The sequence below is a fragment of the Eucyclogobius newberryi genome, unplaced genomic scaffold (assembly GCF_026437365.1).
Source record: "Eucyclogobius newberryi isolate DKJ021-1_F unplaced genomic scaffold, fEucNew1.0.hap1 SCAF_7, whole genome shotgun sequence".
Classification (NCBI taxonomy): Eukaryota; Metazoa; Chordata; class Actinopteri; order Gobiiformes; family Gobiidae; genus Eucyclogobius; species Eucyclogobius newberryi.
The window spans coordinates 6,561,612-6,581,818 of record NW_027316389.1 but is presented as its reverse complement, the minus strand read 5'-3'; the positions used below and the strand labels follow the sequence as shown (position 1 = coordinate 6,581,818).

The following is a 20,207-nucleotide window of genomic DNA, read 5'->3' as shown; positions in this document are numbered from 1 at the left end:
AACGCTGAGCCTGATCACTGTTTATTTGGGTTTGGCGCCGCACAAACTTGTCATTTTGTCATTTAATTGTCCTTTCAACTGACAAAAATCACGTCTTTGGTGTGGAATAATGGCGCCGCTTTCTCATTTCTCATCAAGACTTTGTGCCAGTTTTTGTTTCATGTGGCTCGATCCGGTATTACAGCGCCATCATGGCCCATAAACCCGACAATCCGGCAGATAAACGTCAAATTCTAACATTTTCTCAGCTCATTTTTACACTGTAGCGATCATGGAAAGTTGTGATGGAACACACTGGAACGCTGCCCCCTCAGGCCCAGAGGTACAAACACAATACCATTAAGTTTGATTGTCGGTGTAATCCCTCATTCGTCCAGGCGTGTTCCATAGTAGAAAAAACTGAACTACAGTACAGACTACAACTGAAGCTTTTTCTACTATTAAGTTTGATTGTTTTACACGCTTTAAATTAGGATGTAAATGGTTTTAAATGAGTTTCAGTGCATCCTTTTTCTCCACAGAAGCTCCAGGGTCTCAGGAATGGTCCCAGATTTGGACTCTTATTTTGTATTTAAGGGGGACATTTACTGTGTGTACAATAAATATATTCATACACCTTCACGTGACTCATTTTGATCATTTCTGCACTCAAATAACAGACCTACACATACAATTTTACTTCAACGCTATATTGGCTATTGTTTTCGCCTAATTTACCCTGCTTCACTCCTCTGTACAGCACGGCGGGAAAAGTCTTACACTCCATAAGTATTTAAAAGCCGTATAATGCTTAATATAGGACTTTTGAAGGAGACATATTACTCTTTTGACTTATTAGATTATGTGTCGATTGTTTTGCATGTTCATCGTAAAACTGCAATAATTGATCTAAAACAACTTATTATTTAACACATTTCCATCAACTTCCTGTTCAAAAGGGCAGAACTGATAAGCCCCGCCTCTTCACTGTCATTTCGCCGTAACAAGCGGCAGATTGTCATTTACATGGTTAGTTTGTTTTGTGTTGAAAAATGTTAAGACATTTTAGAACACGTTTCACTCAGAATCTTCAGTTTTTAAATAATCACAACTGAGTGCAGGGATGTGGGCGGGGATAGGTGAAAACAGGACGTTGCGCAGACCGTACGGGATGACTCCAACGCACCGAAATCAATCATGACACAACTTTGACGGGACGAATGATGAAAAAGCGCCATTGTAACCCGGTTAACAGCTTATTAGAGTTTATTTTTGCTTAATGTGTCTCCTTTAACCTTCACTAGCGAGGACCACGCCCCCAGCTACGACGCACAGTGTTTTTTGGCTGGTGAGAAACACGAACGACACAAATGTACAGAAGTTGATGCCGTTTTGGGGCTTCTGTGGCCTCCCGGGCCTCGATACTAGGACATAAAGTAGAAGAATTAGAACAATTAAAAAGGAGGGGCACGAAGTCAGAACACAGGTGTATGTGATCCCGATGATTAAATAGTGTCGCCGCAGGAAGGGGCGTGGTCCTGCTCCTGAACTTAAGATAACAAACTTCATCAACGCCACAATTTAGTCATATTTTTCAGATTCATATTGCGTAAAACACGTGATTGACTTATATTAGGTCTTAAAAACTGTTTCAAAATGATTTCCAAACTTAAACGTGTTGAGAAAAGTCAGGACGAGTTAGACACGTGACCTTAGAGCCCTTAGAGCCGCGCACTTTCCCGCGCTGCGCCGCACGCCGCAGCTCTAAGGTTGGTGCGCACTCGCTTTCCCTCCGTCCTCCCGCCGCATGTCATTTCCTGTGCTAAAAAAAATGGTGGCCAGCGCTCGGCGAGGCGACTGAGTCCCGCCGGCCATTCCTGCCTCTCTCCGCGGTGCAAAGTTTGGCTCCGGGGCGCGCGGCTGGAGGTGAGTCCGCGTCTGCGAGCGCAAGGCACGGGCGGCGGAGCGCGCGGCGGCGGCGGCAGCAGCGGGAGAGACGCGGTCCGTGCTTCCTTCCCGTTCCTCCGTGGCTACTGACAGTGAAAGTGAACATGGCTCCCGAAAGCTGCAGCCGCTCGCCCACCGGCCTCTGAATGCGGTAAAAAAAAAAGAAAAAGAAAAAAAAAAAAAAAAAAAAATCCTGCGCGGGTCACGTGCGTGCGCCGCTGACGCACGTGACCCGCGGTGACACGGAAGTTTAGAGACAAGTTTGGAGACGAAAGTGCGACTTTAAAGCGAAACGGACGAGTTGTTGTTTTTTCCTTTTTTTTTTTATTGCGTAGGCGAATTAAAGAAACAGTCTTCTCTAAACAGGATCAGTGACTCTCTTGACTCTTCTCTAGACAGGATCAGTGACTCTCTTGACTCTTCTCTAGACAGGATCAGTGACTCTCTTGACTCTTCTCTAGACAGGATCAGTGACTCTCTCTTGACTCTTCTCTAAACGGGATCAGTGACTCTCTTGACTCTTCTTTAAACGGGATCAGTGACTCTCTTGACTCTTCTCTAAACGGGATCAGTGACTCTCTTGACTCTTCTCTAAACGGGATCAGTGACTCTCTCTTGATTCTTCTCTAAACGAGATCAGTGACTCTCTCTTGATTCTTCTCTAAACGAGATCAGTGACTCTCTCCTGACTCTTCTTTAAACGGGATCAGTGACTCTCTTGACTCTTCTCTAAACGGGATCAGTGACTCTCTCTTGACTTCTCTAAACGGGATCAGTGACTCGCTCTTGACTCTTCTCTAAACGGGATCAGTGACTCTCTCTTGACTCTTCTCTAAACGGGATCAGTGACTCTCTCTTGACTCTTCTCTAAACGGGATCAGTGACTCTCTCTTGACTCTTCTCTAAACGGGATCAGTGACTCTCTTGACTCTTCTCTAAACAGGATCTGTGACTCTCTCTTGACTCTTCTCTAAACAGGATCAGTGACTCTCTTGACTCTTCTCTAAACGGGATCAGTGACTCTCTTGACTCTTCTCTAAACGGGATCAGTGACTCTCTTGACTCTTCTCTAAACGAGATCAGTGACTCTCGACTCTTCTCTAAACACGATCAGTGACTCTCTCTTGACTCTTCTCTAAACGAGATCAGTGACTCTCTTGACCCTTCTCTAAACGGGATCAGTGACTCGCTTGACTCTTCTCTAAACGGGATCAGTGACTCCCTCTTGACTCTTCTCTAAACGGGATTAGTGACTCTCTCTTGACTCTTCTCTAAACGAGATCAGTGACTCTCTCTTGACTCTTCTCTAAACGGGATCAGTGACTCTCTTGACTCTTCTCTAAACACGATCAGTGACTCTCTTGACTCTTCTCTAAACGGGATCAGTGACTCTCTCTTGACTCTTCTCTAAACGAGATCAGTGACTCTCTCTTGACTCTTCTCTAAACGAGATCAGTGACTCTCTTGACTCTTCTCTAAACACGATCAGTGACTATCTCTTGACTCTTCTCTTAACGGGATCAGTGACTCTCTTTTGACTCTTCTCTAAACGGGATCAGTGACTCGCTCTTGACTCTTCTCTAAACGGGATCAGTGACTCTCTCTTGACTCTTCTCTAAACGGGATCAGTGACTCTCTTGACTCTTCTCTAAACAGGATCAGTGACTCGCTCTTAACTCTTCTCTAAACGGGATCAGTGACTCGCTCTTGACTCTTCTCTAAACGGGATCAGTGACTCGCTCTTGACTCTTCTCTAAACGGGATCAGTGACTCTCTCTTGACTCTTCTCTAAACAGGATCAGTGACTCTCTCTTGACTCTTCTCTAAACGGGATAAGTGACTCTCTTGACTCTTCTCTAAACGGGATCAGTGACTCTCTCTTGACTCTTCTCTAAACAGGATCAGTGACTCGCTCTTGACTCTTCTCTAAACGGGATCAGTGACTCTCTCTTGACTCTTCTCTAAACGGGATCAGTGACTCGCTCTTGACTCTTCTCTAAACGGGATCAGTGACTCTCTCTTGACTCTTCTCTAAACAGGATCAGTGACTCTCTCTTGACTCTTCTCTAAACGGGATAAGTGACTCTCTTGACTCTTCTCTAAACGGGATCAGTGACTCTCTCTTGACTCTTCTCTAAACGGGATCAGTGACTCTCTCTTGACTCTTCTCTAAATGGGATCAGTGACTCTCTTGACTCTTCTCTAAACGGGATCAGTGACTCTCTCTTGACTCTTCTCTAAACGGGATCAGTGACTCTCTCTTGACTCTTCTCTAAACGAGATCAGTGACTCTCTTGACTCTTCTCTAAACAGGATCAGTGACTCTCTCTTGACTCTTCTCTAAACGGGATCAGTGACTCTCTTGACTCTTCTCTAAACGGGATCAGTGACTCTCTCTTGACTCTTCTCTAAACGGGATCAGTGACTCTCTTGACTCTTCTCTAAACGGGATCAGTGACTCTCTCTTGACTCTTCTCTAAACGAGATCAGTGACTCTCTCTTGACTCTTCTCTAAACGGGATCAGTGACTCTCTCTTGGCTCTTCTCTAAACGAGATCAGTGACTCTCTTGACTCTTCTCTAAACGGGATCAGTGACTCTCTCTTGACTCTTCTCTAGACACGATCAGTGACTATCTCTTGACTCTTCTCTAAACGGGATCAGTGACTCTCTCTTGACTTCTCTTAACGGGATCAGTGACTCTCTTTTGACTCTTCTCTAAACGGGATCAGTGACTCTCTTGACTCTTCTCTAAACGGGATCATTGACTCTCTCTTGACTCTTCTCTAAACGGGATCAGTGACTCGCTCTTGACTCTTCTCTAAACGGGATCAGTGACTCTCTCTTGACTCTTCTCTAAACGGGATCAGTGACTCTCTCTTGACTCTTCTCTAAACGGGATCAGTGACTCTCTCTTGACTCTTCTCTAAACGGGATCAGTGACTCTCTCTTGACTCTTCTCTAAACGGGCTCAGTGACTCTCTCTTGACTCTTCTCTAAACGGGATCAGTGACTCTCTTGACTCTTCTCTAAACAGGATCTGTGACTCTCTCTTGACTCTTCTCTAAACGGGATCAGTGACTCTCTTGACTCTTCTCTAAACGGGATCAGTGAATCTCTCGACTCTTCTCTAAACACGACCAGTGACTCTCTCTTGGCTCTTCTCTAAACGAGATCAGTGACTCTCTCTTGACCCTTCTCTAAACGGGATCAGTGACTCGCTTGACTCTTCTCTAAACGGGATCAGTGACTCCCTCTTGACTCTTCTCTAAACGGGATCAGTGACTCTCTCTTGACTCTTCTCTAAACACGATCAGTGACTCTCTCTTGACTCTTCTCTAAACACGATCAGTGACTCTCTCTTGACTCTTCTCTAAACACGATCAGTGACTCTCTCTTGACTCTTCTCTAAACGGGCTCAGTGACTCTCTCTTGACTCTTCTCTAAACGGGATCAGTGACTCTCTTGACTCTTCTCTAAACAGGATCTGTGACTCTCTCTTGACTCTTCTCTAAACGGGATCAGTGACTCTCTTGACTCTTCTCTAAACGGGATCAGTGAATCTCTCGACTCTTCTCTAAACACGACCAGTGACTCTCTCTTGGCTCTTCTCTAAACGAGATCAGTGACTCTCTCTTGACCCTTCTCTAAACGGGATCAGTGACTCGCTTGACTCTTCTCTAAACGGGATCAGTGACTCCCTCTTGACTCTTCTCTAAACGGGATCAGTGACTCTCTCTTGACTCTTCTCTAAACACGATCAGTGACTCTCTCTTGACTCTTCTCTAAACACGATCAGTGACTCTCTCTTGACTCTTCTCTAAACACGATCAGTGACTCTCTCTTGACTCTTCTCTAAACGGGATCAGTGACTCTCTTGACTCTTCTCTAAACGGGATCAGTGACTCTCTCTTGACTCTTCTCTAAACGAGATCAGTGACTCTCTTGACTCTTCTCTAAACGGGATCAGTGACTCGCTCTTGACTCTTCTCTAAACGGGATCAGTGACTCTCTTGACTCTTCTCTAAACAGGATTTGTGACTCTTTCTTGACAATTTGATATTCTTAAAATTCAAAAAAATACTATAATATATATATATATATATATATATATATATATATATATATATATATATAAGCACTAGTCAGAGCAATACCATCTCCATAGAAATGTTAAAAACCATAGAATCTTAGCATGTATTAAGTTTGTTTACTGTTTTTTATACATTGGTTCAAACTGAAATACCTGTTCCTCCTGTCTCTCCCCGCTCTTCACCCCCATTCCAAACTGTGTCCGGTGTTACACGCTGAAACCCAAAACAGTCTCTAAGTATATGTCCTCATGTCGCGCGCTGAAACCCAAAACAGTCTCTAAGTATATGTCCTCATGTCGCATGCTGAAACCTAAAACAGTCTCTAAGTATATGTCCTCATGTCGCATGCTGAAACCTAAAACAGTCTCTAAGTATGTCCTCATGTCGCATGCTGAAACCTAAAAGTCTCAGTACATGTCCTGGTGTTTTTTACGTGCTGAAACCTAAAACAGTCTCTAAGTACATGTCCTCATGTCGCATGCTGAAACCTAAAACAGTCTCTAAGTATATGTCCTCATGTCGCATGCTGAAACCTAAAACAGTCTCTAAGTACATGTCCTGGTGTTGTTTACGTGATGAAACCTAAAACAGTCTCTAAGTATATATCCTGGTGTCGTTTACGCGCTGAAACCCAAAACAGTCTTACTCCTGCTCTAAGTATATGTCCTCATGTCGCATGCTGAAACCTAAAACAGTCTCTAAGTACATGTCCTGGTGTTTACGTGCTGAAACCGAAAACAGTCTCTAAGTACATGTCCTGGTCTCGTTTACGTGCTGAAATCGAAAACAGTCTCTAAGTATATGTCCTGGTGTCGTTTACGTGCTGAAACCTAAAACAGTCTCTAAGTACATGTCCTGGTGTTGTTTACGTGCTGAAACCTAAAACAGTCTCTAAGTACATGTCCTGGTGTTGTTTACGTGCTGAAACCTAAAACAGTCTCTAAGTACATGTCCTGGTGTTGTTTACGTGCTGAAACCTAAAACAGTCTATAAGTATATGTCCTCATGTCGCATGCTGAAACCTGAAACAGTCTCTAAGTACATGTCCTGGTGTTGTTTACGCACTGAAACCTAAAACAGTCTAAGTACATGTCCTGGTGTTGTTTACGTGCTGAAACCTAAAACAGTCTCTAAGTACATGTCCTGGTGTTGTTTACGTGCTGAAACCTAAAACAGTCTAAGTACATGTCCTGGTGTTGTTTACGCGTTGAAACCTAAAACAGTCTAAGTACATGTCCTGGTGTTGTTTACGCGCTGAAACCTAAAACAGTCTAAGTACATGTCTTGGTGTCGTTTACGTGCTGAAACCTAAAACAGTCTAAGTACATGTCCTGGTGTCGTTTACGCGCTGAAACCTAAAACAGTCTAAGTACATGTCCTGGTGTCGTTTACGTGCTGAAACCTAAAACAGTCTAAGTACATGTCCTGGTGTTGTTTACGCGCTGAAACCTAAAACAGTCTCTAAGTACATGTCCTGGTGTTGTTTACGTGCTGAAACCTAAAACAGTCTCTAAGTACATGTCCTGGTGTTGTTTACGTGCTGAAACCTAAAACAGTCTAAGTACATGTCCTGGTGTTGTTTACGTGCTGAAACCTAAAACAGTCTAAGTACATGTCCTGGTGTTGTTTACGTGCTGAAACCTAAAACAGTCTAAGTACATGTCCTGGTGTTGTTTACGTGCTGAAACCTAAAACAGTCTAAGTACATGTCCTGGTGTTGTTTACGTGTTGAAACCTAAAACAGTCTAAGTACATGTCCTGGTGTTGTTTACGCGCTGAAACCTAAAACAGTCTAAGTACATGTCCTGGTGTTGTTTACGTGCTGAAACCTAAAACAGTAAGTACATGTCCTGGTGTCGTTTACGTGCTGAAACCTAAAACAGTAAGTACATGTCCTGGTGTTGTTTACGTGCTGAAACCTAAAACAGTCTAAGTACATGTCCTGGTGTTGTTTACGTGTTGAAACCTAAAACAGTCTAAGTACATGTCCTGGTGTCGTTTACGTGCTGAAACCTAAAACAGTCTAAGTACATGTCCTGGTGTTGTTTACGTGCTGAAACCTAAAACAGTAAGTACATGTCCTGGTGTCGTTTACGTGCTGAAACCTAAAACAGTCTAAGTACATGTCCTGGTGTTGTTTACGTGCTGAAACCTAAAACAGTCTAAGTACATGTCCTGGTGTTGTTTACGTGCTGAAACCTAAAACAGTCTAAGTACATGTCCTGGTGTTGTTTACGTGTTGAAACCTAAAACAGTCTAAGTACATGTCCTGGTGTTGTTTACGCGCTGAAACCTAAAACAGTCTAAGTACATGTCCTGGTGTTGTTTACGTGCTGAAACCTAAAACAGTAAGTACATGTCCTGGTGTCGTTTACGTGCTGAAACCTAAAACAGTCTAAGTACATGTCCTGGTGTTGTTTACGTGCTGAAACCTAAAACAGTCTAAGTACATGTCCTGGTGTTGTTTACGTGTTGAAACCTAAAACAGTCTAAGTACATGTCCTGGTGTTGTTTACGTGTTGAAACCTAAAACAGTCTAAGTACATGTCCTGGTGTCGTTTACGTGCTGAAATCTAAAACAGTCTAAGTACATGTCCTGGTGTTGTTTACGTGCTGAAACCTAAAACAGTAAGTACATGTCCTGGTGTCGTTTACGTGCTGAAACCTAAAACAGTCTAAGTACATGTCCTGGTGTTGTTTACGTGCTGAAACCTAAAACAGTCTAAGTACATGTCCTGGTGTTGTTTACGTGTTGAAACCTAAAACAGTCTAAGTACATGTCCTGGTGTCGTTTACGTGCTGAAACCTAAAACAGTCTAAGTACATGTCCTGGTGTCGTTTACGTGCTGAAACCTAAAACAGTCTAAGTACATGTCCTGGTGTCGTTTACGTGCTGAAACCTAAAACAGTCTAAGTACATGTCCTGGTGTCGTTTACGTGCTGAAACCTAAAACAGTCTAAGTACATGTCCTGGTGTTGTTTACGTGCTGAAACCTAAAACAGTCTAAGTACATGTCCTGGTGTTGTTTACGTGCTGAAACCTAAAACAGTCTCTAAGTACATGTCCTGGTGTCGTTTCCACAGCGGGTGCAGAGCTGGAACCGGACCATGCTTCTGTCATGAGCGAGCTGACCTTCGACCTCTGGTGTAAGTCACGGGCTCAGACGCCGTCCTCCGTCACGGAAACGGCGATGTTACAACAGCGAAGTTAATGCGCCCCCTAAAGGTCGGACGACGCATTGAGCTAAAATGCAGTTAAGATACAGTTATTTAGAATTTTGCTGAAAATTATAAAAAAAAATATTGCAGAAAAGCACATTTTTTAGGTTTATAATTTCACTTCCTGTTTGTAATTGACATCACATGAGGAAATTACCCAGCAAACACTGGGCCAAATCTCATCTAATGTCACAATTATTTTAATTTGAATTTGATTTGAGAGCGACTTTATTTTGGTGAATTAATGTTTAGAGCGATGTCACTTCCTGTCATTTTCTACAGATTTTTCAACGTTTTCCACACAAATACCAACTCTATTTGCATAAAACTATAATTTATGTGTACAACAGGTATAAATAAATAAACCAAATAAAGTTAAAAAAAGGTGAAAATGGTGAAAACCTCTCAAACACACTAAGTAATTCTAGTTTATCGCCCAAAAATAGACCTAAATGTAAATAACTTTTTTTAATCTGGCATTTTGTGTTTTCAAAAAAGCAAAATGTTTTTTCTCACAATAATCGTAACGCTAAAATCTGATATTGTGACGCCCCTGCTGGTGAATAAGTGCAGTGCAGATTCGGGCTGAATTCCGTCCAGTTTATTTGCCATTGCTACAGGCAGAGGTGGGAAGAGTAGAGGTGTACTCAAGTAAGAGTAAAGTTACTTCAAAATAATATTAGTGGTCCGAGAAATTACTCAAGAAAGAGTTACATTTATTTGGGGAAACTATTACTCAAGTAAGTGTCATTTAAAGAGTAACTGTCGGGACGTAACACAACTATAATTGATGCTCAAACTTTCAAAGGAGAGACACAAAAATGAGAAAAATCTAAATAATATCTGAAGAAGCAGTGCAAGAAACACAAATGTCAACATAGCTTTTATCGCTTAGATTTACTCAGACGAGAAACACTTTTACTCAAGTAAGAGTGAAAGTTACTCCTAGAAGTACAATTTCTAGTAATGTGACCGAGTACATGTGACCAGGTACATGTGACTGGGTACATGTGACCTTGTGCCTGTGACCTTGTGCATGTGATCTTGTACATGTGACCTTGTGCATGTGATCTTGTACATGTGACCTTGTGCCTGTGACCTTGTGCCTGTGACCTTGTGCATGTGATCTTGTACATGTGACCTTGTGCCTGTGACCTTGTGCCTGTGATCTTGTGCATGTGACCTTGTGCATGCGACCTTGTGCATGTGACCTTGTGCATGTGATCTTGTACATGTGACCTTGTGCCTGTGACCTTGTGCCTGTGACCTTGTGCATGTTATCTTGTGCCTGTGACCTTGTACATGTGACCTTGTGCATGTGATCTTGTGTCTGTGACCTTGTACATGTGACCTTGTGCATGTGACCTTGTGCCTGCGACCATGTGCATGTGACCTTGTGCATGTGATCTTGTGCCTGTGACCTTGTGCATGTGACCTTGTGCATGTGATCTTGTGCATGTGACCTTGTGCATGTGACCTTGTGCCTGCGACCATGTGCATGTGACCTTGTGCATGTGATCTTGTGCCTGTGACCTTGTGCATGTGACCTTGTGCATGTGACCTTGTACATGTGACCTTGTGCCTGTGACCTTGTGCATGTGATCTTGTACATGTGATCTTGTGGCTGTGACCTTGTGCATGCGACCTTGTGCATGTGACCTTGTGCATGTGACCTTGTGCATGTGACCTTGTGCCTGTGACCTTGTGCATGTGACCTTGTGCATGTGACCTTGTGCCTGTGACCGGGTACATGTGACCTTGTGCATGTGACCTTGTGCCTGTGACCGGGTACATGTGACCTTGTGCATGTGACCATGTACATGTGACCATGTGCATGTGATCTTGTGCATGTGACCTTGTGCATGTGATCTTGTGCATGTGACCTTGTGCATGTGACCTTGTGCATGTGACCTCTTAGTCCCGCCTCTTGAGGACTTGTCACTCACAGTGTCCCTCCGTGTCCTCAGTCTGTGAGCAGTGCCAGCTGCACTTCGCAGAGCGCTGTCCCGTCCACGGTCGTCCAGTGCTGGTGCAGGACACGCCGGTGGCCGTGGGGACAGTGGGCAGGGCCTCTCTCACGCCCCCTGCTGGTGTAGACGTCTTCACCGAGGGGCACGAGGTGGACGTCCGCTGCACCGGCCCCGGTTTTCCTCTTGGGGCAGTGTTCGGGCCCTACGAGGGAGAACTGGTGACCAAAGATCGCTCATCCGGCTTTTTCTCCTGGATCGTAAGTGTTTTTCCCCTTTATAATAAACTGTGCTCCAGGCTGACTCTTCCACACACATGTTTCAGCTAATATATATAATAATGTATTGTTTTTTAAGTTAATGTGTTCACTAACAATCTCACACTCACAAGTAACAGAACAACACCATAAGTTCATGAGTATGGACAAAATTACATGTTTTAAAATGTGTTTCTCCGTGAAAAATACAACGTACACTTTGGTGACGTTGTATTTTTCACAGAGTATTTTTACTGAATTATTTTAACAGAAGCGACATTGAAATCAGACGTTTCACATGTTTCCACAGATCGTCGACGCAAACAACACTTACCAGTCGATCGATGGCAGCGACGAGACCAAAGCAAACTGGATGAGGTGCTTATTTTATTCAACAAAAATCTGCTTTACAAATGTCACGAGCGGTCGTCGTGACCCTGGAGTTTGCATGTTGCATCTGCAGATTTCCCCCTGCGATTCGCTCAAATATTCAGCGTTTCGTCCGGTTCCACTTGTTCCAAAGCCCGAAACTTAAAACTGCACCTAAACCTGAACGCAAACAACAAATATACAACGTTAAAAGACACACACAAGGAGATTTTAACGTGTAATCAAATAGTTTCCTCAGCAAAAACAGACCTGGAGTTGCTTTAGTTTCATTCATTCTGTTGAGTAAGTCCTCTCCTTCCTGAGGCTCACAAAAACTCCACATTTGCAGTTCTCCTGTGCCGTTTTTAGGGCTGCAGTTACTTTTGTCAATCAATTATTCGAGCGATTATTCTTTAAATTAATTGGTTAGTTGTTTGGAATGCGAAATGCCCGTGAATATCAGATTTGTTTTCAGTTTGAAACGGTGCAAAACAATAATCGTACCTGTTTCCTACGTCTTCTGAAGTCATCGTGTATTTGTTCGAGTCATAAATCCTCTTTGGAGTTTGTGTTTAGTCCAGGTAACGATTATTCGATTACGGAATTAGTTTTACGATGATCTCAATAGCGTTTTAGTCGCGATTGATCAATAACTGTTTCAGTCCCTAAATCGTTCCCTCTGCTGCCAGTAGATGGAGTGCCAACAAACTTCCTGATGAGGAAACGCCTTACTGCTATAAAGTAACGTACGCTTTCAGTAGATACGGTAATTTAAGTTTTAAAACGTGCGATGCTGTAGAAACAGTGTTCAAGAGCAGGTTTAAAGGACAACAATTGAAAGAATGCATAATGTGTCACTTAAAGGGCCGTGTGACAGGTTTTTACGATTTTCTAATTTTCACTTTATTTGGTGTATTTAAAGCTGTTGTACATATAAATGATAGTTATACACCAATCGAGCAGGTATTTGTGGAGGTAACTTGAAAAAAAAAAACTGCAGAAAATGACAGGAAGTGACATCACACAAGGGTCAACTCATTCCAGACAAAGTTTAAGCATAAATTGCACAAAATAAACTACTTTTTTGACTCTCTAAACAACAATTCAACAAAAATAAAGTCGCTCTCATATATTTTCAAATCGTGACATTAGATGAGTTTCTGCCCAGTGTTTGCTGGGTAATCTCCTAGTGTGATGTCATCAATTACAAACAGGAAGTGAAATTATAAACCTAAAAAAAATTGCTATTCTGGGATCAAATTTGTAGAACTTTTTGCAAAATTTTAAAAAACTTGACTGCATTTGAGTTCAATGAGTCGTCCAACCTGTAGGGGGCACTTTAAGCTAGCTTGAGTCTCCTGCCCGCACTCCCGGGAAATGCGACCGACGATGCACCTTTTGGTTTCTGTCGGTCCAGGTTCGTGCACACGTCTTCTGACGACGGAGACCACAACCTCACGGCCTTTCAGCGCGGTAAACAGATCTACTTCAGAGCGTGTCGCCCCCTGGTGGCCGGAGACAGGCTCAGAGTGTGGTACAGCCCGGAGTACATCCAGAGGCTGCACAGCGTGTCCCGGGAGAAAATCGAGGAAACGCTGCAGACAGGTGAGCGGGAGGAGGCGCTATAGCGGGCAACGTTCCGGCTTTCTCAGGTATAAATGCTAAAATCTCAAACCCAAGTCCAATAGTAAGGAACTGGCTCGATACTTTATACCTACGTGTGTTTTGATACCACAATGATAACAACAAATGCTATTTTTTTAGACAATAGACTCTCATTTTAAACAGGAAATAATATTTTTGTGTGTACGTTAACATGTGGTCTTATTCTAGTGTAAGATCATTCTAAAACGGTTGAGGAAAAGTCAACATTTTGTGCTGTTTGTGTTCTTTTTTAACCATTGATACTTGTTCAAAGGAGTATCTAGTGTTGATATTAGTTTATTGTCATTCTTTATACATTCCTATCTGATTTTTTTTATACTTTTGACAACTCCAAGTACACTTGAACTTAAAGCAGGACTAAATAGCTCCCCCTGCTGCTCTCTTGTGGAATTACATTGTCAGAGAACAGACGAGTGTAAAGGTAGAAATGCTACTTACTTCTCCCTTAAAAGATGTGAAATACCAATGCAAAGACATCCAAAAGTAAGGAAGAATATTATGTAAAATCAGATTTGATTATCATGTTTTATTTTGAAGGATTCATACAAAGTAATACTGTATTGTCCAGTTTTGAACAGGAAATCAATGAACCCGTTTCTGTTATTGAGGCAATTTAGACCAAGTTTGCGGTTTACTACAAACAAGCCGTAAAATCATGATCCACGTATGTTATAGTTTAATACTAAATACCTGAAAAAAGCCTAAATGTTATTTGCGCAGGTCCTGGAGTCTCATCCAACGCTGAAACGGGGGACGACTCCGAAGACCAGCCTCCTGCAAAGAGAAAGAAAGTCCATCTGGTTTTCAATGACGTTTCAGAGGCCTCTCGGGAGAAAAAGTGCACGATCCCGCCGCGGGCCCCGTCCCTGAACGCAGCGGGCGCCTGTGCGACCCAGAGCCAGGCCTCGACCAACACGGAGCAGGGCGGCGGCCTGTGCGGCGGCCGGTGCGTGCCGGAGGTGAAGCGGGAACCGGAGGAACCTTCCACGTCCTTCTGTCCCAACTGCGTGAAGCTGAAACGGAGGGTCGCCGAGCTGGAGGCGGAGATAGAGCGTCTCCGGGGGCAACAGGCCGCGCCCACGAACGACCAGCCTCCGTGCGACGAACACGCGCCTGTTGAAGAGTACCGAGGTGAGGCTCCGGAATGAGCTTTGCGAGGAAATCTTATTATATAAGCTGCTCTCAGAGTCAAAATGAGACTGTGGCTAAGTGCATCTAATTACATCTAGATAAAGAGCGTTTTATTCTCCACAAAGCAGGAAGTGCGGCGTTAGCATGCTAGTCGTTGTTAGCGTTATCGCGTCGCTCTGGCCTCTGAACGTCGTGAGAACTAATCGCAAACTCGTCCGGGTGAATAATTAGGACTCAAGTGAGAAAGTGTGGAATACATTTGGACTTATGAGATACTATCAGTTTAAAATGATGCTAGTTCTGTTTTTGATTTTTGTTTTGTTTTTCCTTCGAGGCTGGGAAAATGTCAGATTACTTTATTTATCCTTCTAAGGGCAATTCATTTGAGCAGCATCAGACAGTAAAACCAAACCTGGTGTAGCCCATTCATTAATACATGCTACGATAATAAAAGACAACTTGCAATAGCGCCCACTATAGAGAAAGATATTGTAAACATTTTGGGGAACCAGCAGATGAATTTAAACTCTTTTCAGCGGTCACTTTCCTGACATATTCCTAGCATCCTATTTATTAACTGCTATGAGTTTCAAAGCACTTTTGAAAACTTTAAGAGGCCCGATGGAGTTTTACCATCACTCTGAAGCTAACAACAACTAGCATGCTAACAGTGCACTCCAGGAGTTAGCCCTATACATGCGTTCGCACATCTGAGAACTTGTAGAGTAGCAACTGAGTCCGCCATGTTGAAAGGGGCACAACAGCACGTCTACTACATACGATATCCAGAATTTATGAGGCCAAAATGCCAAAAACCTGCGTTCTGTAAAGACATTGCTCTGACAGACCAAGGAATGAGAGCTTTGTTATGTACTTTAGTTTGCCGTTATCGTCTAAAGAATCAAAGTATTTGTAGCTCACTATGCCGTAGAAAAGGACGCAGTTGTGGTGGTTGCTAGTATATCGCGTGCCCCTTTCAAAATGGCCGCTATGGGGAAGTCCCGGATGTATGACGTCATCGCAAACGCATGTATGTTCCCCGAGACCTGGGTTAGGGTCATATGCTGCCATATTTTATGCCGTAAAACTATACATTTATGCACAACGTTGGGGGATGTTGAACCTGAACCAGTAGCCTATGCTAGTATTAGCATAGTGCCCCCGTTCTTAGAAAAGGGGAGGAGCATAGGTACTGGGGAATATACCCTGCACTTCCTGGTTCATGTGAAATAAAAAACGCTTCGCTGTAAATCTGTCAAACGATTAAGCATGGTTCCTTTTCAACCTCTCTAGTTGGATAGATTTGCTGTTTGACGTTGGCAGCTGCTTCCTTACGAGTTTCATCCAACAAAATGCCTTTTATAAATATACCGTATTTTCTGGACTATAAGTCGCACTGGAGTATAAGTTGCACCAGCCAAAAAATGCATAATAGAGAAGAAGTCGCACTGGAGTATGAAATGCGGTTGCAAGTGTGAAAATAACAAATAATACCATATAAGTCGCTCCGGAGTATAAGTATACAAGTATAAATATAAGTTGGTAGGTGCGACCTCTATAAGGTGCGACTTATAGAACGGAAAATACGGTATAGGTTAAATCTATTTAGTCACATTTTCTGATTTTACAATACACTATCTGGAGTAAAAGGTCTACTAGAAATAAAAGTGCCTTGAATTCAGAATAAGTTTGGAATAAGTTTAGCACACAAGAGTTTAAATAAGTCGGTGGAATAAGAAAACTGCACGTTGACGAGGTAAACGGGGCCAAAAGATTGAAACGAGATGAAGCTACCGTAAAACAAACGTCATATTTTTAAGCTTTTTTAAGGTTCTCCCGACGAGGTCCTGGCTAAGATCTGAAGAAAGCTACTGACCTTGTAGCTTACACCTAAAAACACACACTTTTTCTGCCTTATTTTCCAGTGATGGAGTCTCTAACGCCGTCTCAAGTCGTTTTTGACGAGGACGAGCAGGACCTGGACTCCGCCGACGAATCCATGTCCGCGGACCTGGTCTTCTCCCCGGACGACTCCTCCTCCAAGGCCCCGTGCGCCGGCGGGCGACGCATCCGCCGCTTCAAACAGGAATGGCTGAAGAAGTTCTGGTTCCTCCGATACTCCCCGACGCTCAACGAAATGTGGTGCCACGTCTGCCGCCAGTACACGGTCCAGTCCTCGCGCACCTCCGCCTTCATCATCGGTTCGCGGCAGTTCAAAATCCACACCATCAAACTCCACAGCCAGAGCAACTTGCACAAGAAATGCCTCCAGCTCTACAAACTGCGAATGCATCCGGAAAAGACCGAAGAAATGTGCAGGAACATGACGTTTTTGTTCAACTCCGCGTACCACCTGGCGTTGGAAGGACGGCCGTATTCCGAACTGCGTCCACTGGCGGAGCTGCTGAAGAAGTGCGAACTCAAACTCGTGGACCAGTACATGAACGAGGGAGACTGCCAGATCCTTATACATCACATCGCAAGAGCCCTGAGGGAGGATTTAGTGGAGAAAATGCGACTGTCGCCATTTCTAAGCGTCATCATGGATGCGCCGAACAACGATCTGTTCGCCGACACCGTAGCGGTTTACGTCCAGTTGTTGACGAATGAAGGTTCACCCAATATCGAACTCCTATCGCTGCAGAGATTGTCGATCGGGAACGTGGAGGGCTATCTCCGAGCGTTGGAGCAAGCCTTCGGTGTCATCGGCTTGCAGTTTCAGGAGTTGTTAGTGGTCGGCTTTGGCGTGGACGGAGCGAGCATCTCGTCGGCGACCAGAAAAGATTTATATGTCGCTTTGCAGAAGATTTTCCCGTGGATCTTGTGTCTTCCCGTCGTGATCAGTCGACCGCATCTCGAAATTCTGGACGCGATCAGCGGCAAAGAGCTTCCCTGTTTGGAAGAGTTGGAAAACAACCTCAAGCAGTTGCTGAGTTTTTACCGATACTCTCCTCGAATGATGTCCGAGCTGAGGGACGCGGCGCCAACTTTGTCCGAAGAAACGGACTCTTTAGGCGATATTCGGGCAATTCGCTGGGTCATAGGCGAACCGAATGTGCTCAACGCTCTAATAAAAGATTATTTCGAAGTCGTCGCCCACTTGAAAGAAATTAGCGCGCAAACTCAGCGCGCCGACTCTTCTGCCGTCGCTTTAACGCTTCTCCAATTCCTTCTGGATTACCAATCGGTCAAACTGATCTACTTCATGTTGGACGTAATTGCCGTGTTGTCGAGGTTGGCGTTGACTTTCCAAGGCGAGCACGTGCTGGTGTCCAAAGTGGGAAACGAAATCGAAGCGGCCGTCCGAGAGCTGGGCCAACTCGTCGATTCGCCGGGCGAGTACCTCCAAGAGTTCGAGGACAACTTTCGCGAGAGTTTCAACGGTGTGGATCCGAAAAACCTGCTCGTCGCGGAATCCAAATTTCAATCCATACGCGAAAAGATCTGCGAGAAAAGTCGAGCGATCTTGAGTCAACATCTCGAATCGAAGAGTTGGCCCTTCGTCAAGGCGTGCAAGGTTTTCGACCTAACCGCGTGGCCGGAGAATAGCGAGGAACTGCACGCTTTCGGCAAGGAGGAAATCCAGACCCTTTGCGGACATTTGGAGATGCTTCCTTCGATGAGACAAGAGTTGACGTGTTCCGACGCCAGGAACAATATCGCCTGCGAATGGCAAGGGCTGAAGTTCAATTTCAACTCCGGCGGTTTCAAGGACGTCGTCGGCCACGTCCGCGCGCACAAGCAGCGCTACCAGATCCTGAGCCGGGTGGCGCAGTTCGCCAACGCGCTGCCGAGCTCCGCCGCCCGCTGCGAAAAGGGGCGCGTGGCTCTGCTGAAGGCGTGTCGGAACCACCGGACCCGGCCGACGCCCGAGCAGATGAACGACGCGCTGACGCTGGCGGTGAACGGGCCGCCCATCGCCGGCTTCGACGCCAAACGGGCGCTGGACAGTTGGTTCGAGGAGAAGTCGGGGCAGAGCGAGGCCATCTCGACGGCGATGGCGGCGAAGATGATGATGAACGATAAACAGAATAGCAACGAAAGGGAATTTTACACAGATATTTAGAGATTACGTTACGTTACAAGACATTTTCCAAGGTAGAAGTTTCCGGACTTTGAGGGAGCGATGTTTGCAGAGTTTGCGTGTTCTACCTGTGTGTGTTTACTTTGGTTCCACTTGGATTGGGAAGTGGGTAATAACTATATTTGAATTAAGATGTATTGAAGATTGCTGTTTTTTTCTTTTTTTAAATCAACTGGTCTACAGCCAATTCTGTTCAAAGCATGTTGTGTGAAGTTCAGATTTAAGATGAAGCCATTTGTTTTTTTAGTAATAGGAAATCGAGGTTGATTAATATAAGGAGATATTGTGGTGAACTTTTAGCACTCTATTATTGCATATTCTTTATCATTTATTCAACCCTGCCCCTCCAAACACGCCGTATGATTTAGATGTTAAATTCTAAATGGCGTTGAGGCCATTCTTCTTCTTTCATATATTTGTTTGTTTTAATGCCAAGACAATGATCTCAATGAGGTTCTCCTGGTTGAATAAAAATGATGTGAGAAAAGCAACAGCTAAATTGAATTGAAGTTTAAATTGTTGTTTTTTTTCTTTTTTTTTTCATTTTAATAAATATTTTTAACTTTTAAAGGAAAGTGTTTTTTTTTGTTTTAAAGGATTTTTTTATTATTTTTTTAAAGGAAAGTGTTTTATTTATCTATGAATTTCTCTAGAATTTGATGCCGTCATAATCTCCGATGGAGGACAAGGGCCTTTTTAACCGTTTGTGACAGAAACATCATGAATAGAAACCCACATTATTTATTCAGAACTGGCTCCACAAACATAATGTTCAACTCATATTTACTTAAAAGTCCTTTCAACTGGCAACAATCACACATTTTCTCACGACTATCGCGAAAAGAGGATTTCCCTGTCGTTCATTTCCACCGACAGAAGACGCTGAAGAGTATTTTCACCTTCTAATATTGTACAGAGGATTTTGAAAAGGCTTTAGATACACGGGGATCCAGAGTCTCCACTGTAGATGTCCAAATGTCTAAATTCTCATAAAAGATTATAATAATATGTCCATTGCTGGTATACAGGTGATTTGTACATGTTTGTAGTTTATTTTGCAGTCGTTTTACTTCACGTGCCATACTCAAATACTCAAAATGTGCTTGATGAAATGTGGTATTGTTAGGAAAGAGTAAGACAGATTTTGTTTTGTTGTGCCATCATTTATTCACTTCAAATGTACAGTTCTTTTTCTTTTATGTTTGTGTCTAAATATGATTCTGCATGAAGCCTCGACAATAACGATCTTCTCATTTAGCTTTGCCTTAAACCAGGAGAGGGGAAGACTGCATGGATGAACTTTTGGCGCTTCAGACGTTACGATAAAACTGATAAAAAGGATAAAACGGTCAAAGTCTCGATTTTAAATCTCAGCACGGTTTAGTTCAATCGCGACAGCTGTAAAACGACGTCACGTGCTCCGGTTTTGCCAAATAAACTTTGCATTTTTGAGCATTTTGTCCACGTTTCAAGTCATTTTGTGAAAGGAGAAAGAA

At 43.6% G+C, this 20,207-nt stretch overlaps 1 protein-coding gene across 1 annotated transcript; it reads left to right on the top strand.

Annotated features, from left to right (window-relative positions):
• Positions 1–271: 271 nt before the first annotated feature.
• Positions 272–19,201, top strand: prdm11 (PR domain containing 11). Its single transcript, XM_072435599.1, has 6 exons — positions 272–322; positions 11,187–11,465; positions 11,773–11,840; positions 13,249–13,436; positions 14,217–14,627; positions 16,553–19,201. The coding sequence occupies exons 1-6, from the start codon at positions 272–274 to the stop codon at positions 18,691–18,693; spliced, it is 3,138 nt and encodes a 1,045-aa protein (XP_072291700.1). The 3' UTR covers positions 18,694–19,201.
• The last annotated feature ends 1,006 nt before the right edge of the window (positions 19,202–20,207 follow it).

What these genes read in the sequence shown, in the direction of transcription:
- prdm11 (XM_072435599.1), top strand. Translation starts at nt 272, where the DNA reads ATGGAAAGTTGTGATGGAACACACTGGAACGCTGCCCCCTCAGGCCCA. An exon ending in ACCAAAGCAAACTGGATGAG is followed by an intron (nt 11,841 to 13,248) that starts GTGCTTATTTTA and finishes CTGTCGGTCCAG; the next exon opens with GTTCGTGCACACGTCTTCTG. An exon ending in CGAGGAAACGCTGCAGACAG is followed by an intron (nt 13,437 to 14,216) that starts GTGAGCGGGAGG and finishes TTATTTGCGCAG; the next exon opens with GTCCTGGAGTCTCATCCAAC.